Source organism: Chiloscyllium plagiosum, chromosome 12 (genome assembly GCF_004010195.1).
Source record: "Chiloscyllium plagiosum isolate BGI_BamShark_2017 chromosome 12, ASM401019v2, whole genome shotgun sequence".
NCBI classification, from domain to species: Eukaryota; Metazoa; Chordata; class Chondrichthyes; order Orectolobiformes; family Hemiscylliidae; genus Chiloscyllium; species Chiloscyllium plagiosum.
This window is the reverse complement of record NC_057721.1, coordinates 34,234,115-34,261,095: the sequence shown is the minus strand read 5'-3', so window position 1 is coordinate 34,261,095 and position 26,981 is coordinate 34,234,115. Positions and strand designations below refer to the sequence as shown.

General features: G+C 38.8%; 2 protein-coding genes and 1 non-coding gene across 16 annotated transcripts in view; 1 reads left to right on the top strand and 2 right to left on the bottom strand.

The window, feature by feature from the left end:
* LOC122555096 (CD226 antigen-like) overlaps window positions 1-21,965 on the top strand; it is a 44,903-nt gene extending 22,938 nt beyond the window's left edge. The window contains exons 2-4 of one of the 3 annotated variants that reach the window (XM_043700775.1): window positions 606-926; window positions 18,004-18,116; window positions 21,521-21,965. In XM_043700775.1, the coding sequence (XP_043556710.1) occupies window positions 606-926; window positions 18,004-18,116; window positions 21,521-21,682 (596 nt within the window). In that variant the 3' untranslated portion in view covers window positions 21,683-21,965. Of the gene's footprint in view, window positions 1-605; window positions 944-18,003; window positions 18,117-21,517 lie in introns of those variants that run through there. The other 2 variants (XM_043700774.1, XM_043700776.1) reach the window with 2 other exon arrangements.
* Window positions 1-26,981, bottom strand: part of LOC122555094 (zinc finger and BTB domain-containing protein 20-like) — a 367,748-nt gene that overhangs the window by 7,580 nt on the left and 333,187 nt on the right. For 9 of the 12 annotated variants that reach the window (XR_006313161.1, XR_006313166.1, XR_006313165.1 and 6 more), the window contains one exon: window positions 24,141-25,123. The exons of 1 other annotated variant lie outside the window; for it this stretch is intronic. The gene's annotated coding sequence lies outside the window, so the exon portion shown is untranslated. Of the gene's footprint in view, window positions 1-24,140; window positions 25,124-26,981 lie in introns of those variants that run through there. 2 more of the 12 variants (XR_006313160.1, XR_006313159.1) reach the window with 2 other exon arrangements.
* Window positions 21,357-21,429, bottom strand: trnai-aau. Its single transcript has one exon. It is a non-coding gene; the product is annotated as a tRNA-Ile (tRNA).

The following is a 26,981-nucleotide window of genomic DNA, read 5'->3' as shown; positions in this document are numbered from 1 at the left end:
AGTTGCCTTCAGAACCCGTAGGGTTTCAAATTTCAGTTTCAGACTTCCAACATTTTCAGTATTTTGCTTTTATTCACAATATTTGGATTTGGATCTAACCAAGGATAAAAAAAAACACCTTCCACATTACTTTTTAAACTTAACTCTATGCATTTATTTAAAATACCCAAGATCCCATATACTGTATCTTTTTCCTCATCCTGTCCTGCCACCTTCAATGGGTTGTACATATATACCCTGACATGTCTCTGTTCCTATCCCTGCGTTAATGTTGTACTACCATGTACTGTTTCTTTTCTCAACTTTTCCAGGTATAAACGGTGAAAATCCTGATTAGGCTAACAAACAGGCAATTAGCAGTATTGCTTCAAAGAAGCAGATGGAACTTGAAGAAATTCATCTCCTACTGGACAATAGCAATTATTCTTCAAAAGCACATAATAATTTTCAAAATATTACATGTTAGCCTGAAAATGAGGGTGAAGCACATAAGTAAACTTCAGTCACATCAGTATTTATTGTATTTGTAGAATTATGGCTGGGGTTATTTTAATAGACAATATGAAGTAAATTTACAATCTTATTTCTCTTTTCCCTCTACCTAGGTGTGCAAACAATAGAACTTCACACTAATGGGAATGTAACAGTTATGGAGGGTCAGTCAGTTACATTATGGTGTGACTCTTCTAAAGATGCAAAGATAGCATTAGTTGAATGGAAGAAATCCAGCAACAAAACAAAACTTGCAGTGTACAGTCCAAACGGTACACATCATCATGATAAGCGAATAACAATGGAAGTCAACAGTCATCGTTCCACAATCTCAATCAAAAATGCTCTCAAAGATGATGAGGACTGGTATTTTTGCATATTTCAGACCTTTCCAAATGGAAAACAGGAGTACAAAATATATTTGGATGTAAAAGGTAAGTCAGAATTTTAGAACATTTCCTATTTATAAACTGTTTGAATGTTAAAGACTCTCAATTTCAAAGACATGTATTTTTAATGTGATGAGCAAATAGTTGCAATGCTGGCTATTTTGAGAATCAGTTAACACAAAATGATTTTAAGAAGCGCAGCATCCATAATTTGCTTTGATATTCAAATAGAAATTAGCTTGCAGCCTTACTCATATCAGTATGTCCTATAATATTGTAATTATTAAACATTAGCAGACAGATACCAAGATCCTGAACTCTTGTTTCTGTGGAGCAAAAAATGCTCTTTTATGCATTTGTGGGTTAACAGTGAAAATAGCTGCATTCTGAAAGTAAGGGTCAATTTGTTTTTTGCTGGTGATAAGGTCTTCCAAATTCAGAAGAATTGTAATTAGCCATGTTTGATATGCAAAATTGTATTTAATTTGGGTCACTGTTGGAATCTGGCAATCCACATATTAAACCAAAGCCTGAGCCCATGACGTCTCAGGTAGAAGAGGAAGCACTTATATTGCATTTTACTGGGAGTTTGAATGGGTACAGGTTCTGAGACCACAGGCATCTGAGGAAAAGAGGACATTGCATAGAAAGTCAGAGCAACTGTTACATCTCAACTTTAATAACTTGCAGGGATAGGAACAGAGACATGTCAGGGTATATATGTACAACCCATTGAAGGTGGCAGGACAGGATGAGGAAAAAGATACAGTATACAGCATCTTCCAAATAAGAAAAAAATGTTGCAAAGCACTATGCAGGGACATAAAACAAAATATGAAACAATCCGCTGAAAAGGATATTAGGATTAATGACCAGAAGCTTGATCAGAAAGGTAGATTTTATGAAAGATCTTAAAAGGATAGCAACTTTAGGGAGGAAATTCAAGAACTTACGGTCAAGGCCGCTGAAAATGCAGTGGACAAGGCAAAGGATTATAATTAAGGATACTTAAGAACCAGTATTAGATGAATGTAGATATCTATTTTGGGTCAAATAGATACAGATTTGGAGAGATGACAAGATATTCAAGGGCTTTGGAGAAAAGTGGGGTTAGTGATGAGGCAATACCTTGCAAGTAAAGGGGAGTCAAGATTTTCTTGAGGAGTTGAAAATGGCAGATTTGAGAGGGACAGGAAGAAAATCTCAGGAAAGGAAATGTTAACAATGTTGGCTAACATAGGAGCTGTAGTATGATGTGATCTATATTTGAGTGAACATTCATAGGCTTTAATCATACCTATCTGCATTGGATGGTAAGCACACGACTGGGCTCTAGATCCAAGTGACCTAGATCCAAGTGTCATATCTCCTCACACATATGCTCAGCAGCTATTCTGAGAGTAAACAGTTAACCCTTTAATCTATCTTCCCCAAACACACCACAATTCTTTCATTGTGTCTCTTTTAACCATTATCACTCAACTCTTCATCCCAATTTCCCATCACCACATCCTCAAACATTAATTGGCAATAGTGTTCACAGCTCTCTTGGAGATATTGGATGCATCTGCTCCTTTAATATTGTCTTGGGACAACGCAAAGTGCAGCGAGCAGCTTCTCAAGGAAGATCCTTCTTCGGCAATAAAACAGTGAAGAATCAATCATGGAAAAATGATGCAAGATATAACCCTCTGGCATTCAGAAGCAGTTGCATCAGTTCCACAATTGCTTTGATAGAATATCATTCTTCCTCAGTCTAAAACATTTCTTGAACTCTATCATAAAAATAGGGGCTTATAATTGATAAAGAAATAGAGAAATAAAGAAAAAGAGCTTGTGACGAGGATCTGTAAGAAGCTCTTGGATAGCATGATGGTCTGTTGGCTAGATGGTAAATTAGACAATAGCAGGGTGTGAAGAACATTTTTCCTGTCTACTGATCTTAATCTCAATTACATATTTGACTGGCTAGATATTGAAGGCTTAAGTTCTGCAGTTACATGCCTGTGCATTCCAAGTCTCTTTTCAAAAAAGTATGATCATTTTGAAAATGAACCAAAGACAAATTGTACTTTGGTTCCTTTTTTTAAAAAAACATTTTCATGGTGTATGGACATCAGTGGCAAAATAGTGATTGACCTTGAACTGAATAGCTTGCTAGGCCATTTCACAGGACAGGGTTGCTGTGGATCTGCAGTCACATGTAGCCCAGACCAAGGAAGGATGGAAGATTTCCTTCCCTTAAAACTTGAGAGAACCATATTTATGATGATTTTACTAAAACTAGTTTTCCACTGCAGATTTATTAATGGAGTTAAGTTACTGTTGTTGGTTTTTAACTCATATTCCCAGAACATTAACCTGGATCTCTGGATTACCAATTCACTGATATTGCCACTATTACTGAAGCTCTTTACACCAGGGTAATACACAGACCCTGCCCATAGAAAGTTCAAGGAATCTCACTGATAGATAAGCTTCCTACATCACTAGAAAAGAAGCATTACTGGATATGATGCAGGGTCAAATTAGCTAAGTGTCTACAGAAGAACACTTGGCTAATAATGATCACTGTAACATAAGAGTTAAGCTAGTAAAGCCAAATATAAGGAACAATCTAAAGTACAAATTTTATGTGGATAGGGGGCTAATTTAAGTGCAATGTGACGGGATCTAACAAGGGTAAAACAGAAGATGGATGGGAAAAGCTGTAATGAAGCAATCTTTATGAAGAAGATACCTCTGGTACAGGCTATTTCCCATTCAGGCACAAGCAAAACCAATCCAGGGCTCCTTGGATGACAAAGATTGGGAATATGATAAAATTAAGAGAGGTGAATGAATGTAGCCAATGACAATAGGTGACCATGTAAACTAGACTGTCAAGAAGAATGATAGGTTTAAAGTAAAGAATTTGAAATGAAAGGACTCAGATGGATATTGTCTTCAGCATCAATACCATTTTTTCCACATTAATAGTTCTGATCAAGAATCACCAGAGTCAAAACATTAACTCTGTTCCTTACCACAGATGGTGCCAGACCAGTTGAGTTTCTCCAGCAGTTCATGTTCATGTTTCAAACCTCCAGCATCCATAGTTCTTTATTCAATATTGTGTGTGTTATGGCCATCCAAGGCAGACAAACAAATAGGTTCTTGAGAAAGGGGTTGTTAAGTGGAACTTGCTTGATTCAGTAAACGCAAATTGTTGCAAACAGAAGGGGACTGTCTGGCAGAGAGATTATGCGAGACTCAACATCTAGAAAATGTGCATAAGGAAGAGTCAAGAGGACATTGATGGACAATATTAAAACATGGAGAGCAGTGAGAATAGTACTCCATAGAGAAAGATTATTCATAGAGTGGTGCTGGAAAAACACAGCAGGTCAGGCAGCATCCAGAGAGCAGGAAAACATATCCACTCCACCCTCCTCTCAGACCTATCACCTTCATCCCCACCCCCATTCACCCATTGTACTCTTTGCTACCTTCCCCCACTCTCCTCTCTGATCTATCACCTCCATCCCCACCCCCATTCATCTATTGTACTCTATGCTACTTTCTCCCCACTCCCCTCTCATCTATCTCTCCAATCTGCAGGCACCCTGCCTCTATTCCTGATGAAGGGCTTTTGCCTGAAACGTCGATTTTCCTGCTCCTCGGATGCTGCCTGACCTACAGTGCTTTTCTAGCACCACTCTAATCTAGACTCTGGTTTCCATCATCTGCAGTCCTTGTTTTTAACCTAAAGATTGTTCATAGTGTGAATGACAAGGACAGATACAAAACAAGATAATTATGACAGATTAATTCTCTACGTTAGAACAAGGTCAAGTGGAGTGAAAAAAAATGAAAGTGAAGAGTGAAATTACACTGAAAAAGCTAAAATATGGGAACACAGTTCAACAGAAAAAGAAACCCAGAAATCTTCTACTGACTTAAAATAGTGAATAGTTGGAGATACCATGCATTTTATTCAAGACCAAAGAAGTGTTTCACTGTTTATTAATGAAGAAACCAATGAAAAACATATTAGTAAAAGGCAGACAATGTTTGAGTAAATTAGTTAATTGTGCTGATTAAGACCAAGAGAGAACCTTGTTAAAGGGAACACTGTATATTGTTCACATAGATTTAAGGTGGCATTTGACAAAGTGCCACATAAAAGGCTATTTAACAAGATTGAGATCTATGAAATAAGAGGATCAGTGCCACAACTGATTTTTTTTTTAGAAAGTAACTTAAATGACAGAATTCAGCATTTCGTGAAATAGTTTTTTCAGGCTGGAGGATGGTAGACTGTGGCAAACTGAAGTGTCAATGCAAAGACAACTATTTTTCCTTTTGCTATGTATAAACTACTTGAATATTGGAAGACTGAGTAAAATTTCAAAATTTGCCAAAAGATATCAGAGTTTAGAAAGGCAAATGGGAGTGATACTAAACAACTCAAATCGATATAGGCCATTGGAATGGACAGAGAAGTTACAAATAGCATGTAATACAGAAAGGGGTGAGGTGATGCACTTTAGCAAAAGAAATAGGGAGAAGTATACAGATCATTAGCACAGTTAACAAAATGGACCTGGAGATGCATACACACCAATGTTTAAAGTGGGAAAACATATCAAGACAGAGGTTAACACAGTAAATAGGATCTTAGATATCAAAGTACAAGTATTGATTGGAACAAAAAAGTAGAAAACATTGCACGTTATTTTTTAAAAGCTCGAGTTAGGACACAACAAGATATTGAGAGACTCCTACACACTGCATTTTAGGATGGATGCAAGGGTTTTGAGAAGGTGGAGATAAAATTGACCACAGTGGTTCCAAGGATGGGGAATTTTAGTCATAATATTAAGTTGAAAAATTTGAGGTTGTTCTCCTTGTAGCAAAGGAGATTGAATGGTGGTTTGATAGAAACATACAAGATTACGAACGCTTTGATAAGATGGACAAGAAAACCTTGTTCCTGCTACCTAATGGTAAAAGGACTGAGGAATATAGGTTTAGAGTTTTGGGAAAGAAATGCAGGAAGGACATGATTAATAATTTTTTTTATGCAGTGAGAGATAATGACCTAGAACTTGCTGCCCATGAATGTGGTCAATGCAGAGGCAATCAATGGATTTCAAAAGAAAATAACATAGGCACTTGGTATTTGAAGGAAATAAACCTGCAGTATACAATGATAAATCAGAGAAATAGAACTAATTGTACAGCCAACATCAATGCAATGGGCAAAATGAACTCTTGTGACTAAATGACTCCAAGACTTTGTAACTTTCAATATCACTTCATTTTAATCTAAGAATATCACTTTTTGCTAATTTCTTCAAATGTAAAAGCCCATATCATCTTGTAGCTATTCTCTGTGACACGCCACCAACATACATGTGCACCAGGGGACATTTTGTGTTGTTTATGTGGCTCTCTTCCGTATTTCAACATTAGCTTCCTGTTTTCATAGTTGGGTGTTACGTGGACAAAACCACAACTACAGTAACAGGGCTAAAGGCTATTTTCTCTATTCTCTTAAAAGGGATACAGTTGATATATTTCTTGGGTTATAATTGAAGCCAAAAGGAAAGACAATCAGAATGAATGGAAAATGGTCTGCCCTATTGTCACTTTTTTTTAAAAAACTTACATTACAGTAATAGATTACACTTCAGTGTCAGAATATTTTCTGTGCAGTACTAGTTTTAATAAGGTTAAACGGAATTAACATTTGTAGCTCCAAGCGCCATTCAGACAACAGTGCACAAAGACATATTAGGGGTAGATTAGACTTGCTGCTGGACCAGGTAGAGAGGATACTTGAGTAGAAACTGTTTCCACTCAGGTATCTTGAAAAACATTCTCCCAAGTTTCCTTAAGCTTTCTGAACCTTCTCATTGCATTCTTACTGGCCTTGTTTGTATGAGTCAGTTTGAAAACTGCCATGTAACACAATTGGACATTTCCAGGGTTCAGACCACAAATACATTCAGGGTAACATAGCATGACATTTATGAGATAAGTTTATCAAAGGTAGTTGTGAGAATTTTTTTTACAATTCGTTTGTGGGATGAGGATGTCACTGGCTGGGCCAGCATTTATTGCTCTTCCGTACTTCCCCTTGCGAAGATGGTGGTAAGCTGGCTTCTTGAACTATTGCAGTCCACCTGCTCTGGGTTGACCCATAAGGCCATTAGGGAGGGAATTCCAGGATTTTGACCCAGCAACAGTGATGGAATGGCAATATATTTCCAAGTCAGGATGGTGAGTGGCTTGGAGGGGAACTTGAAGGTGTGGCATCCCCATCCATCCAGAAGGACAAGAGCAGCAGATGTAAGTGGTCGTTGGTTTGGAAGGTTCCAAGGATCTTTGGTGAATTTCTGCAATGCATCGTGTGGATAGTATACACTATCGTGCAGTAGTTGCTATGACAGGAGTCTGGAGGCATTATATAGTAATTTTTAAAAGCAGGAAACATATTCTAAAGCTTTCTTCTCACTTGTTTTGGGGAAGTAACATATCCTTCTCCCTTTCCTCAATGTCAACGCCTTCAAATTCCATGAATCACTGATCATACATCCTCACAGCAACAATATTTCTGGGAGAGAGCAGGTAGTATGTGGAGGCTTTTGAGTTTGAGAAAGATGGGACTGGATGAAGCAACTGGCATCGGTGGGTGAATTGCATCCAATTTTCTGTTGTCCCCATGCATGAGGGATGGGAAAAGAAAAATCCAATGTCATCTCCCTTTCCTTCGCCTCTTCATCATCCAGGAGGCTGGCAACCAAACCAGAATATAAGAATGTGTGAGCATTCCCTTCTTGAATGTGAAGAAATGGAAACAAAGCCCAGAAAATATAAGGGCTGAGAGTTTCAATGATGGTCTGTCATTCTGTTTCTATTTGTCCTGTAAGTAAATGGAATAAATGAGGTTGGCAGCAAGAGATGAAGAATCTAATGGTATGCACTTTTGCAGTGGAGGAAGGGGTTTTAAACTTGTGAGTATATAGTGAGTGTGAGGAACGTCGGACAACTGTAGTGCAATAAGTTGAGTTAGAGTTGTCCTACACCAGAACCTACTGTGAACAGTTATTGGGGGCAAATGTTGCTTTAAAAAGTGTGAAGGGTGCACTGGTATCCAGAGTGGGCAATGGACAGAATTGAGAACATGTCCCGTGTATAAACTTGTCAGCTCACATAAGTCCTTAAAATTATTGCAACATTAAGCCATGATATGGGAAATGATTTCCAAGACAATAGTAATGGGAATGGTTAGATACTGTTGCTGTCTTATATGTCTAAAGTTAACAGTTTTAAAGCATGAAAACGTTGCCTGTGTTCAAATAAAAGTGTCCTCATGCCACATGTTGCAAAGATTGTATTGAGGCTTATTTTGATAAGTTAAAATGATATGCCATCTTGTACAAATCTTACAATAGCCATCATTACTATTCTCCTTTTAATACAGAAACTTTTAATTGTTAGTCTGAAGGTTTAAAGGACTTCTGCTCTTTGAGCTACTGCAAGTCTATTTAAACTGTTAGTATTGTATGCACAGTTTTTTTTGATACAATCTTAGTGCAATGATTGCAAGCCACATCCTACGTGTTGCAACGAAAGGCACAGAATCATAAATCAGATTATGAAAAGGTCACTTAAGATCAAACAATATTTTGGATAAACTGTATAGATACCTAATTTTATATTTCTACTGCAACTAACTAATTAATGATTTAAACTTATAATATTGACCACTGTTGAATATATATTTCTACAACAAATTATGTACATGTTCCACTATTCCATAATTTGCGTAACACTTACGCTATGAGAGTTTGTTGATGAAACTTGAGTTGGCAGCTATGTAGCACCCTTGAATCTGACCCAGAAGCTTTTTGTTAAAATCCCCCACCATGCATATGGTCTCTAATGCTCGCCGACAATTCAGTCAAAACCTGAGGGGCTGCAGCATTGCTGGAGGTGCTTTATTCAGGTACAACAATAAACCAAGACCCCATTCAGTCATCTCAGGTGAATACAAACACAGAGCAATGTCCGTAGACAAGGAGAGATGTTTTGTCTATTTCCCTACCCTGCACCCCCCAGTGTCCTTGTCAATATTTATTCATCAACTAACAACACAACAACAAATGAGCTGGTCAACAATTGTTTGTGGAATCTTGCTATGTTCCTATTGGTTCCCATGTTTCCTACAATGCAACAGTTATCATACTTCAAACCATTTCATTAACTGTAAAATACTTCGGAATATCATAGGCCATGAAAAATCCTATATGATTGAACATTTTGCCTTTTTTAATACCTGTTGTTAAACCATTGTATTCATCAGCTCACCATGAGTTGTAATGTGCATATCTCCTAATGCCTCCATTATATGTATTGATAAGAAAGAGCAGCAGTTTTAGGAAAACTACAGACAACTGCATTAATACTCAGAAGCTATTGTTTTGCTTGTTTTCAAAATGCAAAGTTCCTATGGAAAGTGAACTACTATAAGATTTTCAAATCCTTTACGCACTCTTTACAAGAATGATACTAACTTTAGCTACAGGTGCTAATTGTCATGTGATATGATACAAAGTCCTTTCAAGTAGATTATTTTCCCAAGTTTCAATTCCAACCTTACACCAAGCTGCTACTCCTTCAGAGGATTTCAAGGTTGCCAGTGCTGCCAATACTGCTCTGTTTTCAGCCCATTTGGAGATTTCAATGTAGGGTTGGAAGGAATATGGAAGTAGGATCTCACTTCTTCAATTGCCTTGTCATTCTTATGCAACCACATTGACTCATGTAAGCAGGTAAAGTTCATCCAAAAGGTTCAACATAGCTGAATGATTACATACACTTTTTAAATGAGAATTGTAGGAAATGTTGGTTTTGTGGTTATTCACAGGGCAGAGAGATCTGGTCCATAAACATGGTTCAACAAAATTCTTCATAATTAAAATCATTGGTAAAATATTTGTCCGTTAGATATTTATAGAAGAGAACTTTTGCGTGCTGCAAGGGCTTTGCTTCAGCAAGTCAATTCTAAACTCACTGCAGTTGATTTCTTTCCTTTGTATTTAGTGTCAGGATGTGGGCAATTCTACTGGGCTAGCGTGAGATTTAAATCACATGTACACTGTCTGAAGGGCATTCTTAAAAGCAGTTGCACTTTGGCCATTAGTCAGTTACCCCCAACTGCTTTTTGTCTTTCAGTCTCTTCTAACTTTGAGCATAGTGATTCAGTGGTTAGTGCTGCTGCTTCACAATGCCACGGACTCGGGTCCTATTCCAGCCTCAGGTGACTGTCTGTGCAGAGTTTGCCTACTCTCACAGTATCTGTGAGAGTTTCCTCCATGTATCTCAGTTTCCTCCCCGAGACCAAAGATGTGCAAGTTAGCATGGATCAGCGATGCTAAATTGCTCATAGTGTCCATGGCTAGGTGCATTAGCCATGGTAAATGCACGGTTACAGAGATAGATTAGAGGAATAGGTTTGGAGGGGATACTTTTCAGAGGGTGGTGTGGACTTGATGGGCCGATCTTTCCACAACAGGTGACCGTACTATTTTAATATCGTTTGATATTAAAATGATAAATGATGAAGGGCTTATGCCAGAAACTTCGATTCTCCTTGGATGCTGCCTGACCTGCTGTGCTGTTCCAGCACCACACTCTCAACTCTGGTCTCCAGCATATGCAGTCCTCACTTTCTCCTAGTACTTCCTAGGGACTCCATGAATTCTAGCACATCGCCAGATTTCTTCCTCAAGCAGCAAGCAATAACAAGCCTTCTCCAGCTCAATGAAAGCAAACCTGTGTGTTGCATTGGTGTTTCTAATATTTCACCATCGCTGGTCTCATAAAAAAAACCTCAATTCCCTTAACCATTTAATTAAAATCGGTCTTGCAGTTTTACTTGTTGGAATAGGATGTTAGTTAGGAACATAAAACTCCCAGCCCATGGAGTTCTTCACCCACAGCCACTTGCCTGCTGTACCCTCAGATGTCTGCTAATCGGTGACATATGACTTACAAATTTTTTTTAAAGAAAGGGAACTTGCTGCACCGGCACAATGATTGGGCTGTCATGGGATTTTAGTTCTTCAGTACAATATATATGATCCAAATACTAACTGCTAAAACTTAGTTTTGCTGGCCAGAGAGAGATTATTCTGCGCCAGTTCTATCAGATTTGGGCAGCATGCAAATGTTATGTTCCGACTGCATTCATCTTATTGTAGTATGGGGCTGAGAGAGGATTGCTTGCTGCTGATTGTCTCTTTGTGCTGCCAGCTGCCTCTGCACTCAGCAAGGGTCTGAAGAATGCTGTGCTGCAGTCAACCTGTTCCTTCGAAAGGCAATCTGCGCTGAATAATATTGTTGCTAATTAGTAAATAAAACAACAGGACAGAGAAAGGGTTCCAAGGTGATGGATGTGGTTGTGGAGGCATTAGTTGTTGAGCTGGGTGAGGGGAGAAATGCCAGGCACTCACAGCATGCCAAGGCCTTCAAGACCAGCCTCAGAGGGGAGTGAAGCATCTGCCAGAAGGTCTATTCTCACAGTTTGGACCTGAAGACATGGCAACAATGCCATCATTCAGACAATCTCACATCTGCACACATCATCATCTTATACCCACCCACACCACCAAAACTACAGGCTGCTCAATGTACCAAATTCTCCATGTTCAACCAGCAGCACCTCTTGGCACACAAGACTTAAGTCTAACATCTCAAATTCATCCACACAAAACTAGTGTAGCCAGTTTGACACCCGCCTCTTGCAGCATCCAACTATGGCAAATGCATCACCCAAACACAATGCCACACAGTCACTGACAGTGTTTTGTCTCTTTGTAGGACAAAGTCACACACCTTAGGAAGGAGCAAAGCAGAGCCAGCAGGGAATCAGGACACTGGTGTTTCCTGAGCCCAATACAAGAGGTAGCTTAGCAGCACAGGTCAACTGTGATGAAGCCTGTTTATCCACTGTCACCAAGATGATGGTGATAGCACGCTCCTGTCTTATGGCCCTTCTAAACTCCCAGCTGGTACTCACCCTGCTATCTGGCATCATAAATACAGTTAGTTCTGTTTTAACACAGTAGTTCCATTCTCATACAATCCCCTGTTATATGAAAATTACATATCATCAGCTCCATTTAAACTAAAAGGGCCAGAATCGTGTTATAACTAATACACACTTTAAAACTTAGTGCTTCAGAAACAGTGTTCTCATTCATCAATCATGTTATAACAAATTTGTGCTCATTGTTTTAATGAAATACTCATTACAGCAGAAGGAGCTGTAAGCTGATGATATGTGACCACAGACTGTTATTCCCCCACATTTCATTGAGACCAATCTTCCCCACTGAGTTGCTGATTTCAGACAGTGCAGAAGGTATAAAAGTTTGCATATATGTACAAACAAATTCAAGAATAGCTTCTTCCCTGCTGTTATCACACATTTGAATGGACTATTTTAATGTCAATGTTGATCTCTCTCTGTACCTTCACAGTAGCTGTAACATTGTATTCTGCACTCTATTCTGTTACCCTAATGCCTATAAACACACAAAACAAGACTTTTCACAGTATTGCAGTATATGTGACAGTAAAAAAAATCAAATCAGACATCCAGCTCCAAGTGACAGTGGGCATTTGTCAGAGTTTACTTTCTCATACCCTCATACACTGTGGCCTTTGTGCATGTTATATCTCATACTGACGTTCTCTTTAAAACACCTGCTCATGATATCAATTATACAGCCAAGTGTCATACTCCATATTAACTCAGGATCACTATGTACTACCTTAAGTGTGCTTCACAGTTGAAAATGAAAAACTTAATGTGAGGCTGGACACCGATTGCTTATTAATGTAATGTTTATACAGAATAGCTATTTGTAATAAACATCTGCTGAATTCTTCAATAAGCATAACATAAACTGGGTGAGATTATTATATGTGATAACATAACCATCAGGTAAAATGACCTGTTGGAGGCAAAATCAAATTATAATAGCAGGGAATCTGCATGTAAAATACAATTTCTTCATTGTAGAAATTTGCAAAACTAATTGAAGGCCAATAGGGTAACAGCTCCAGACAAAAGATAATTCAAAACCATCCGCATCAGTTTCTTGAAATGCAGACATCTGTAGAGATCAGAGATAGAGCACTGACCGCCAGAAAGTCAGACCTAACTTCCCTTTGATTACAACACAAGTTCTTTCAGGATACAAGAAATGTCTAAGAATGTCTTCCTTAAAAATGAAAAGTCTGAGTTATAAATACAGTCAAGACAGTGCTCGCAAATACAGTCCCCACTGCCCACTGCCCACACCCACCACCATCTCCCCTCACCCCCCACAGTATTATCGAGCTGACATGGTGGAACTTGAACTCAGTTTTCCCACAGCATTACCAGTCCAGTGATATTACCACTATGCACCCATCTTATAACTAACTCGAAACTAACTAACTGGAATAAGCATTCTGGAATAGAGCTGGAATGTTTACTCGATCTTCACTTGCCATTGGAGAATACTGTAAGTGACCTGAACTGTCTTTATGCCAGGAAGTGGAGAATAAGTGCTATGTGTGGTTTTCATGTGATGAACCTAGTGTGATACTCCTTGTTCCAATCTTACATGGGCTCCATCCCATTACTCTCTTTCCTTTCCATTAATGATATCATTGGTATTGCTTCCCTCTCTTGTCCAGAATTGGGAAAAAAAAATCAATTTTGCTTCTGATTTCTATCCAACTCTCACCTTCCTGCTGGGCAATGGATGTGTAGATGGATTGCATATTTATTGTGAAGAAGAGGTGACAGAGCAGGGAAACTGGAAATTGTGGAACTGACAAAGTATCAGAAGAATCATGACTGCAAATGGTAGAGATCAAACAAGGAAAATTTTTTTTTCTCCCTTCATTCAGTCAGTTGGAAATAATTTCTCCTGCACGTTCTGTTTTTATTTCAGCTCTCCACAATCCACACTACGTTGCTTTATAAATGATATTTACGCTGATTTTCCCAGCAGCACCCATTTGTCGGTTGTAAATTCACTGAAATACCAAAAAACAATTGAAATACATCTTTCTATACTCTAACAAAATATTCTGCCTTTGAAAGATGGATTAAATGAATATAGGTTTATGCAAAGTAAGTAATTCAAAAGTACATTGTTTTTAAGAGTAAGTAGTATAATTTTGAAACAACTTCTCATTTCCTAGACATTATTTCCAAATGCTACAAAGGTCTTACACCAATGATTATTCTAAAGATATACCTATGAGGGGATACAGGAAATGCTCATGTAAATGACATTGCTAACTACAGAAATGTGTGTATTATTTCCTTCAATGACATAATAGTAGCACAATTCACTACAGAAATTCAGCTCCATAACTTTGGCTGGTTTCTTTAGAATAATACCAAGACATCACCTCATTGTAGATCTTTAATAAGTAAAATGTTTCTCATTTGTTAATCATATACTGCTTTTTGATATTAGCACATCTTCAAAATTGAATTGTATCCACACAGTAATAATTTTATGTCAATTAATAAACTTTATTCTAGTTAATTTTATCCTAATCTTCACTTTGAAACTTACACCATTAGCCTCCATTTAAGGTTTTGATTTAATATCACTTAGAGATCTGGAACAAATATCAAAGGTGCAAATTTCCTGCACTTTGGAGATAGCAAAGAATACGGTGTGAAGGATAAATAATTGGGTGATTGGCCCTTGGAGAGATACGCACACCCTTCTCAGAACTTTAATGATTAAATGCTGGACAAGAAGGTGCATTGGGGAATTTTCCATTTCACCAATTGCACTTTAGCGTTCATTCAACAGCCTCTTCAGAGCTTTATCTTGCCACTTGCCTGATTACCTGCCTTCCAGGCAGGTGTAAAAGGTGGTTAGTCTCCCAACTAGAAAATCAGGACAATCTGCTGCCAGATTAGGAGGCATCTCCATTTGCCCCAATGTGGAGTAGAGAAAGAGTAAAAAAGATAGCTGCTGAAAGACTCCCTGCAATTTCACCTTATCACTGTTGGATCTCCTGAAGAATTCGCATCAATCAACAATCTGTAGGAGCCAGAAGCAACAGGCTTGTTTTTGCCTGGTGATGTCTGGCTGAGAAGCTCATGGGTCAACTCTCAACAATTAGATTTGAGCCTGATCCAATGAACTCTCTCAGTGGTAGGGGTATGGAGTCAATCATGACTGGCGACTCCAAGAAAATGTAAGTGTCATATATAATTTTCTCATCACTACCAGTTAACAAAAGTAACTGTAAGCCAAATGAAAATACAATAACGTATGGACTTTCTTGGTCCACATTGTTTCTCAATCTTTATTATTAATTTGCAGTTAATTTTTGTTGTTTCTGTGAAAATCAAATTTCACCTCACCTTCACTGACCAACCTTTGCAAAAAACCAAGCTTTCTTTTCGACTTTTACTGAGCTTCTTGTGTCCATCATCCACTTTTGTTTAAAAAAAATGAATCATTTCATTAGATTAATGTTTGTCTTTATTTTCATTGATAGAACATTATCTTCATGTTGCAGGACAAGCTACTGTTTGTAATCCAATCACAACTACCTTGAGATAGCTTGGGAATCAGTACTAAAACAATATAATTGTTAAAAATCACACAGCACCAGGTTATAGTCCAACAGGTTTAATTGGAAGCAGTAGCTTTCAAGTACCGCTCCTTCATCAGGTGGTTGTGGAGGACACAATTGTAAGACACAGAATTTATAGCAAAAGTTTACAATGTGATGTAACCTTGATTGTTTGTTAGGTCTCTCATCAGTTAGAATGACCATGTTAATTTCACTTCTTTCATATGTAAATTACAAAACTTTTTTTTAAAAAAAAGTTACATTCTCAGGTTAACTTTAACAATTGGTGTCAGCCCAGATTTGAAAAAATAGTTTGATTTAGAAAACAATCAAGGTATTTTTCAATGTATAATTTCAGTTACATCACACTGGGAATCAGTACTAAAACAATATAATTGTTAAAAATCACACAGCACCAGGTTATAGTCCAACAGGTTTAATTGGAAGCAGTAGCTTTCAAAGTACCGCTCCTTCATCAGGTGGTTGTGGAGGACACAATTGTAAGACACAGAATTTATAGCAAAAGTTTACAGTGTGATGTAACCTTGATTGTTTGTTAGGTCTCTCATCTGTTAGAATGACCATGTTAATTTCACTTCTTTCATATGTAAATTACAAAACTTTTTTTTAAAAAAAGTTACATTCTCAGGTTAACTTTAACAATTGGTGTCAGCCCAGATTTGAAAAAATAGTTTGATTTAACAAACAATCAAGGTATTTTTCAATGTATAATTTCAGTTACATCACACTATCAACTTTTGCTATAAATTCTGTGTCTTACAAATGCGTACTCCACAACCACCTGATGAAGGAGCAGCACTCCGAAAGCTAGTGCTTCCAATTACACCTGTTGGATTATAACCTGATGTTGTGTGATTTCTAACTTTGTACACCCCTGTCCAACACCGCATCTCCAAATCATGAATAAAATTGTTACTCTGGCTACTATTAGGGAAAACTAGAGCACACTGGGGTGTTGAATGAACACACACTAACCGGTTGCCTTCCTGCATAATGAATCCTTATGTCAGGAACACAAGAAGTTTCAAACATAAAAACGCTCCATCAAAGAAAGATTGAGTGGAAGTTTAGAAGATAGATTAGATTTGTAAATCCTGCAGGAGATGGATGAGTGGTTGGCAAGAGGTAGCAATTATAGAAGAGGGGCAATAGATGATGATGATTGTCAATGAAAGGCAGACAGAATATAACTATGAAAGATTCCTTGTCTAAAGAAGGCTAACAAGAGGAGGTCACAAGCTAAGAATTCTGGGATAAATAATGACTTGTTCCCCCAGAGTCTGTCGACCATATACAAGGCAAAATTCAGGGTATGATTGAATACTGTTCATTCACCTGGATAGGTGCAGCTTTAACAATGCTCAAGAAACTCGATATCATCTGGAACAAAGCAGCTAGCTTATTTGATATCCCAGTGGCAGGGGTACTATCTACAAGATGCAGAGCAGAAACGTGGTCAGGCTTCTTCAATAACAGTTTCTCGAGTCACATTCTCTACTGTCTCAAAGCATAAGGCAACATTCTGCAAGTTCCTTCCAAGCCCCACAACAGTCTGACTTCAAACTGTATTCCTGTTCCTTCAGAACAAATTATACTGATTACCAAGCTATCTCAAGGTAATTGTAATTAGATTACAAGTGGTAGCTTGTCCTGCAACATAAAAGGCTAGTTTATATGGACGAAAACTAAGACAAGTATTGTTATTTCCATTGGTGAGAATCCTGGAATTCCTTTCTAACAGCACCAGTGTACCTACACCCGAACGATTACAGCACTTCAAAAAGGCAGCTCTAAGGTGATTAGGAGTGGGTAATAAATTCTCATTATCCAACAATTCCCATATGCCATGAATAAACTTTAAAAGAATATTTATTACAACAAAGTCCGCCATGACATCAGCTAATTGTTGTTGCTGGGAGATATTTGGCTATAGATTGGCAGTGGTTTATAAACTTTTGGCTTTTCCTGCATAACAGCAAGCTAGGTTAAGGTTAAATAGTGCCAAGAGAAAATTGCTAGATTCCTTTCACAAAATTAATATTTTTATTTTCAAAAAATGTAGTAAGATTTAATAATTAGTATACCAATTCAACTGTCATTTTCACTGTTTTGAGACATTCAACCCAATTTAAAACAGGTTAGATTTTTTATTTGTCACTTACAGTTCCAGTTGATTTGTAATAATTATACATTGATAACTATAAATAATATCATTTTATTTAACTTTGACAATTTGCTTTTGCCAGTTCACCACAGAATCTCATTATTGTGATGCTACTCAATACAGCTTTGATCCAAATTTTCAGAAGATACATTAGAAAATAACCATATCTAAATTTAAACTCAATTTATTACATGAAATAGCAATGTTATACTGTGTACATAACTGGAATTACTGAAGTTGATAGCCATATTTAATGTAAAAATCTGCTTGCCCTTCTAGGTGATGAAGGGAAATCCCAAGCCTCTTCCTATCTAGCCACTTATGTTGTCATTGGTGTGGTTCTGGCAGTGCTGGCCATTGGCATGATTCTTTTGTTGCTACACTATGTTCATGTAAGTAACATGAATTTGTTTAACTTAATTCCCATTAGTATGTTTATGATCATGTCTACACAAAGTATTTCATAAATATAACTAATTTACATTTAATCTCATTAATTTCTCCAATAAATGGATGATGCTTTGAATTGAATTATATTCATGCACACATGTTTACCCTCACAATTAAATAATGATTTGGAGATTGAAAAGTATGGAATAGGTATGCATCTCATTCAACAAAGAACTTTATTAGGCAACGGCTATAGTCCTCTAACATAATGAAAAATTCCAATGAACATTATGAAACGAAACCACACCACATTAGGAGATTATGATCAGAAGGCCTAAAGCTCAGTTGAAGTAATTTCAACAAATGCCTTAAAGCAAAGAAGAGATGTAGAAACACAGAACTGGAGGGAGATAACTCCAGATCTTGGTTTTCTAGAAAACAAAGGTACAGCAAGCAATGGTGGCATATGCCTAATTGGGAATGACAAGAGATCAGTATTAGAAGAGCATGAATATCTCTGGAAGATATGAAGATGGACGAGATTACAGAAAAAAAGACAAGACCCAATGAAGGGACTTGAAAACAAGGATGAGAACATTAAAGTGAAAGTATTGCTTGACCAGTAACCAAAGCAAGTCATCAAGTACCGGGATGATAGAGAAATTGTAATTGCAGGAAATTGAGTGACTTTAGATGGGCTCAGGTTTATGAAGGTAGACTGTGGCAAACAGACTGGAGTGTATTGGAAAAGTTGTTGTGACAGGTATGAAAGGCAGGAATAAGAGTTTCAGTCCAAGGTGTGAGCTGAGACAGGAGCCAAGTCAGGTGACGTAATAGAGGTGGAAATAGGCAGTCTTTATGATAGTATGAATATGAGGCTAGAAGCTCAATTTGTGATCAAGTGTGTCACAAGGTTGTGAACAGACAAATTTGATCTCAGACTTTGACCAAAGAGGGGGATGGAATCAGGAGCTGTGGATCCGAGTTTAGAACAGGTTTTGAAAAAAATAGTTTCACAGTTTTCACAACATTTAGTTCGAGAAAATGTTTGCTTCTCTTGTATTACATGTTAGATGGCTAGTCTGATAATTTATCAATAGCCCAGGATTCAAGAGAGATGATAGTGAGAGAGAAAAACTGAAGAGTCCTGAAGATGGGACACTAGGCTTGAAACATTAACTGTGTTTTCTCTTTGCGATGCTGCCAGACCTGCAGGGTTTATTCAGCAATTTGTTTCTACTTGTTTGAGGTCTCCAGCATCTGCAGATCTTTGTATTATACTGTTGTGATGGTGAGGACATCAGGATATTATAAAAATACATGTGAAATCTAATGCTTTGCCTTTGGATGATAACATCAGGAGGCAACTTGTAACAGGAACAAGAACAGAAAGGCAATAGGTCTGAAGTGATTTTTAAAAGATGCATGTGATGTGAGAAAGAAGTCCTTTTCACTCAACAATCTGTTAGGGTGTGGAATGTACTGTCGGTAAGCGGGGTGGAAGCAGGTTCAATTGAGGCATTCATTGGACAAATATTTCGGAAAAATTAACATGCAAGGGTATGGAGACAAAAAGCAGAGTATTGGCATGAGGTAATGATGCTCATTTGAAGTGCCATTGCAGGCACCATGAGCTGAATAGCCTCTCTCTGTGGTGTAAGACATTTGTGATTCTGTGATAGATATGAACTAGATTGAGATAAAGAACAGATTTCTGTGCAATATTTGAGGAAACAGGATGAGAGCATGGAGAAGAGACATTACAAGAGATTCCTTGCCTGTGATTAGATAGATGTGCATGGAACCATTTGGGAGCTGCCCCGTGCAGCTGGGCCACAGTGGACAAACGTTCAAAGAGGATAGTCCACCCAATTGTTTCAAAGGCTGTGCACAGTTTGAGGATGAGGAGAAAGCGTATATCTTTGTAACAGTCCCATCAGATGTTATTTGTGATTTTGAAAAGATCTGTTTCAGTACTATGATAGGAACTACTTTTCAATGCAAGTTACAGTATCACATTATAATAGAGTTGAGGTAAGATAGGAAAATAGAATCATGAGTAATCTATACAGATTTTGACATGATACTGCAGTTACACAAAACCCCAGTTAGATCCATTTAGAATACTGTGAGCACGTCTGGCCACCACACTGCAGGAAGTTTTGGCCCTGGAGGGAGTGCGATGCAAGTTTACAAGAATGATAACCGAAGCAAGTTTTGAGAAGATTTGTAGCTCAGGTTGAGGTCCTAGATGTAGGTTTGCTCTCTGAGCTGGAAGGTTCTTTTTCAGATATTTCATCACATACTAGTTCCAGCTCAGCGAGCAAACCTACATCCAGAATGACACCCGGGGTTAGGTTATGAGGCAAAATAAGAAAAATCAGTTTAAGGGGTGATCTAATTGAGGTATTCAGGACACTAACAGGGAAAAACAGGATAGATAACCGCTTGAAGATTCTAGAACCAGAGCAAGGTGTAAGAATTAAGGCTAGGGCATTTGGGAGAAATATGTTAGAAAGCATTTCTACATGCTAAGAGGAGTGGAGGATTCAAACTCTCTTCCTCAAAAGGCAGTTGATGCTATTTCAATTGTTAAATATAAAGCTGAAACTGACAAGTTTTTATTAAGTAAGAGTATCAAGGGATATGGATCCAAGGTAAGCATCAAGAATTATGCCACAGATCAGCCATGATCTTATTGAATAGTGAAGCAGACTGGAGGGACTGAGTGACCTACTCCTGTTCTCAGGTTTGTATATTCTTGGGCCCAGTGTAGAATTTAATTACGTCATGACAAAAAGTTATAGATCTCAGTTTTGAATATTTCAATAGGCCGATCAGTTACAACCTTTTTGTAGAAGGCAGTTCTAGATTTTTATCACTCTTTTCTTGTTCCTAATACTCGTATGTGCAAAGGTGAGTTTAGATTAGATTAGATTCCCTACAGTGTGGAAACAAGCCCTTTGGCCCAACAAGTCCACACCGACCTCCTGAAGAGTAACCTACCTAGACCCATTTCCCACTGACAAATGCACTAAACACTATGGACAATTTAACATGGCTAATCACCTGACTTGCATATTTTGGACTGTGGGACAAAACCGGAGCACCCGGAGGAAACCCACGCAGACACTGGGAGAATGTGCAAACTCCACACAGACTGAGCCATCCTAAAGAAAAGCAATGACAAACACAGATTCTGCAAGGGCAAACCTACCACTTGTGACCTCCAATGCTACACTTGGTTAGTGTGGGGATTGAACCCACAACCTTGGCATTATTAGCACCACACTCTACCATCTGAGCTAACCAACCAACACTATTTTTTCTCTCATCAAAAAAAGCCTTGAAGAAAGTATTAATTCATGTTTTCATTTCCTTTCATAATTACATTGTTTTCCAGCAGAGAAAGTCTAGAATCAACATTCCAAACCAAATCAACATTATCCTGAAAAACACAGATGACACCGATAACCAGGACAACAAATTACCACTCAACAGGCCGATGGTAACCAACAGTCAATATGAAGACACAGGCATTGATTATATGAGTATCTCACTACAGTGATAATATTCAGTTTCATCGACAGACTAAAAATTCACCAGTTCTGAGAAGACTGGATCATTTTGCGCTTTTTCATTGGTGAAATCATGCACCAAGTATTAGTGAAGAAAACATGTTAAGGATAAGATGTGAAAACTCAACACATGTAGCTATTAATCATGCTTAAATTTCCAAAGTTGCCATTGTGTTTAAAATAATTCATTGACACAGAATTGCAAGTAAACCTTGAAAATATTCTGAGCTGAAAATGTGTTGCTGGAAAAGTGCAGCAGGTCAGACAGCATCCAAGGAACAGGAGAATCGACATTTCGGGCATAAGCCCTTCTTCGGGCTTATGCCCGAAACGTCGATTCTCCTGTTCCTTGGATGCTGCCTGACCTGCTGCGCTTTTCCAGCAACACATTTTCAGCTCTGATCTCCAGCATCTGCAGCCCTCACTTTCTCCTTGAAAATATTCTGCAATGTTATGAAATTTTGTATGAAAATTTATTGTATCTGTATTAAAAATCTATTGTTAAAATGATCCACCACTTCTGGAGGTATTCTGGATAATTTCCAGACACTGATGCAAATACTTATTTTAGCCATAAATTATCTTGTTCAGATAAGGTATTAAAAACATATACAGCAAAATTCAAATTAAACTTCTTTGCTTCAAATATAGGCAAATGTTGAAGAAATTAAGACATGAAAACATTATTCTATAATTTCTAAAATTACTTATTTTATTAAAAAGGTATTGTTTCATATTCAGTTACATGGTTTTCAGTTTCGCACCTTGTCTCAAGAAGCCCTTTCCCTGACCAGTCTCTAGGCTAGAACTGGATTTGTTCAACCTCGATGCAGCAATAGCAATGATTCCTGAACAATAAAATCTGCCTCTGTTTCAAACGCTGCCCTACCTAATGTACAACAGCTTTTCCTTGCTAAGGAGAAGGCACATTAAAAATTATTTTAAGTTGGTAAATTGCGATAGGTTTTGCATATCAATTTAGTCTGTAAACAGTTCACATGCTTAATTCTGCATGAATTTTTCTGTACTTTTTTAATGTACTGAAAGGGACAACTGTCATGTGAAGAGAAATCTAGGGATCCTTCCTCACGTCCCCCTAGCTATCCAATCTTCAGTGTATCCCCTTTGCAGCTCCTGTTGTTATATCTCCCCCTCACAATTTTCATTCCACCTTTACCCTAGCTTTCAGCTCCTAATCCTGGAGAATGGCTTGTTGAATTTCTTTTCTTTGGCAACAGCCTTTTTGTTTCCCATCCTGCTTTTCTCCATTGTTTCTGTGGACAGATGCAATGAACTGACCGTGGCCCACTCCCTTCAGTTGCGTAACTTGAGAGCCCTAGAGGATGTATCCAGACCCTTGACAGTACACCTCCCTCACAATGTTAGTCCAAAGTTGAGAATGTGGTGCTGGAAAAGCATAGCAGGTCAGGCTTCATACGAGGAGCAGGAGAATCGACATTTTGGGAATAAACCCTTCATCAGGATTGAAGCTTGTGGGCCGGGGGGCTGAGAGGTAAATGGGAGGGGGTGGGGCTGGAGGGAAGGTAGCCGGGAATGTGATAGGTAGATGAAGGTGCAGGTGGAAGTGATAGGTAAGAGAGGAGTGTGCAGCGGGTGGGTGGGAGGCTTGGAACTGGAATAAGGAGGGGAGGGAGTGGAAATGAGGAAACTGGTGAAATCCAAATTGATCCCGCGTGGTTGTAGGGTCACAAGACGGAAGATGAGGCATTCTTCCTCCAGGCGTCGGGAGAAGAGAGAGGAAAAATAAAGCGAAAGGAAGTTCTCAGCTGAGAAAAGAGAGAGAGAAGAAAGAGAGAGAGAAAGAAAGCAAGGAAAAAGAGAGAGAAGGTTCTTAGCTGAGCAAAAGGAGAGAAAATTTGAACTTGAGAAGCTTCGACTTAGCAACGTCAAGTTAACAGGGTGCGAGTTAATTATTCTTTGTTATATCTTAAGAAATAAAGTGGTTAATTTTTACTAGTTATTAATAGTTCTTGGCCTCTCTAATTTTTACAGATTACTGCAGGGGATAAATCTTTTCTGAGTTGCTTGTTTAAATCAAGCAGGAAGGTTTACCCCGTGTCATAACAGTGGGTCCCTGGCAACCTCAGCTTGCCACTTACTCCAAAGAACTTATGCATTATGTACAACCAAAGAGCATCTCAGGGCATGATCTATGGGCACTAGCCGCATGCATCCCTCATCCACAGCTATTGGCATTTTGCATTTACCAACCCCTCATGACCATCACGACATCTCTCTGATGCACTGGAAGCACAGGATTGCATTGCATGGTGCACTGGCATCTAGTATCGACAGGCTGCAACAGACATACTTTGTGTGCCACAGTTTGGAAGAAAATAGGCAGGAGGCTGAAAGAACACAGCAAGCCAGGCAGCATCAGGAGGTGGAGACGTTGATATTTTGGGTGTAACCCTTCTTCAGGACTGGATGTGGATGTAGGGGGAGCTGCAGATAAAGGGGGTGGTGGAGGCAGGGTGGTGAAATGGAAGGAGGATTTGTCCATGGTCAAGGGCAGTCTGACTTCATGGTAGGGGTATGGGAGTAAGGGTGGGAGGCCATATCTGACCAGACCAGACCAGGGTTAGGGTGGGAAAGGTGGGCTGGTGCAGGGTTAGATCCCTATCCGAGCTATGTTCATGAGGAGTACAGCATCTGGGGTTCACAGAAAGGGCCACCTTGAAGAAATTTGTATGTTTAGGGGCGCTTTGTGATGTTGAGGTAGAGGCTAGAAGCTACTGACTGCTCAGTAGTGTCTTCCAACAAGCTGGAAAATGGAGAATGACCCATTGATAGGAGGTTGTTGAAAGAGTAACAACATCGCCCTTTACAGGGTGCAGACTTGCATCATTCCTAATCCCTGGCCATCCAAATGTACTGCTCCCCTGCTGTCCCAGACATTGTTGACCAACTCATTCCCAACAGTACTTTTGGACAGCTGTGGAGCCGTCACAAAGAGGGACACTCCAGATTGTGCTAGACACTTTTTAAAGATAACGTCCTCCCTCACTGAGATGTCACTATCTGAGTTGGCCAGGGTGTAGAAGGCAACCTTGCTGATGCTTCCTCTGCAGCCTCAATATTCTCACCCTCAGAGGTCAAACAGGTGGCCACCAGGGGTGCCAGATGTTGATGGTAGAGATGGTGGTCAAGATGCTGGCATTAGCTGCAAAATAAAAGAGACAGAGTGTCACAACCAGGAGTTAAAAATTGCATGTAATGAACAAGAGTAACACCAGGCTTACCGTGACATCTGCAGTGGAATGAAGAATGGTACTTGCTTGGTTGGCAAGGCACGGATGTCTCGGTATCGCATTAGAACTGATCCCAGGTCTTGTCCTTCAAGAGTCCGGATTCTTTCCTAGGCGGGTAAGTAGCCTAATGTCAAGCACCCCTCCAGTGCCCTTTTGATCCTATTGGGGATGGAATAAAAGAAAGGAAGGGGTTAGTTGTGCTTGAATTGGGTATCACTGCTGTTTTCTCTTGGTGAGGCATTCTGAGGGTCAGAGTCTGGTAGCACAGCCTCCTACGCTGGTCCTCCAGGAAGAGTATTCCTCTCCTATGCACCACCCCTTGAGCAAGACCTCGAGATCCCTGTCAGAAAATCGCAGTTCCATCTTCCCCCTCTCAGACATTTTCAGAAAATGTGCTTGATCAAGCAGGGAAGCTTAAGAATATCAGAACTGCTCCAGGTGTACAGCAGACTTTTAAAAATGGTGTTATATCAGGGACGCAAGTCTTTTAGTTGTCCAGTTGATTTTTGTTAATGCAGATTTTTGGAAAAACTCAGATAAGGCTGGATCAACAATGCAGTTGAAGACATGGAGAAAGTTGTGCATTACTTCTGAAAATCATCAGTAAAAACATGAAAAAGCAATAATAACAAATCTATTAAAATGTAAGTTCAACTAATGAATAACATGGGAACCGACAAAGACCAGTTTCAAATGAGTGAACAGTGGAAACAGGTTCCTTTGCTTAGTAAAGATTGGGTATGCATCCTTTGGCCTATTTATTGAAACATTCAGTTTCAGGTCTATAAGTAATCCTACACATCACCTCAAAATAAGTCAAAACTTACTGCCCTGCTGAATTACAGGTAACGTGCATGTTGCATTCTTACATACCAGTCACAGCCAAGAACTGATTAAACAGTACTATGTGTTCTTTAATTGAGGGTAGGACTATACACAGAAGATATTGACTGGTAGCTAAGTACAGTACATCTGATTGTGACTCTTGCTGCTTCAGACTAACTAGCAACTCATGGGGCTAATGCACCATATCCTGTGTCAGTGGTTGTAGTGATTGTCACCCTTAAGGGTGAGCACACATCATATCATGATGGCGGTGATGACATGGAACCCAGATAATTTGCATAAACAATGTGAAGCACTACTCTCCATGACAACTGCTGAGTTAGTTCTCAAATGTACCTGTAGTTTAGCATTTGATTTTTTTCCATGATAAATGATGTTTCACTGTTCCACGACACATTGTTTTTAAATGTGATTTTCATTAATGCAGACATTTGGGAAAACTCAGATGAGGTGGCATTTCTGTTGATGAGGAAGGAACTACTGTGCTTGAATTGGTAGTATTAATAGTAACAGTTTGTATTTCAATTGTAAAAGCAGGCTTCTCAAATAACTATCTACATGCAATCAATGTAAACATTGCAGAGGACATTTAATCACTCTACATGTAGCTGTTACTGTCCACATTTCAGCCTGTCATAACCATTTTATCTGAGGCAAACCTTTTTTGAAAAACCGAATCAGTCAGTCAGCATTTCTGCAAGTTGCCTCCTTGCTTTTTTGAATAAAAGTTATTTTTAATTGAATATATTGTCAAAATTAATAATTCAGTAAAATGAACTGTATTTCCAATCATAGTCATTTACATATATTTGATAAACTCTGGACAATGTTTATAAGACCATAAGACATAGGAGTGGAAGTAAGGCCATTCGGCCCATCGAGTCAACTCCGCCATTCAATCATGGCTGATGGGCATTTCAACTCCACTTACCCGCATTCTCCCCATAGCCCTTAATTCCTTGTGACATCAAGAATTTATCAATCTCTGCCTTGAAGACATTTAGCGTCCCAGCCTCCACTGCACTCCGCGGCAATGAATTCCACAGGCCCACCACTCTCTGGCTGAAGAAATGTCTCCGCATTTCTGTTCTGAATTTACCCCCTCTAATTCTAAGGTTGTGTCCACGGGTCCTAGTTTCCTCGCCTAACGGAAACAATTTCCTAGCATCCA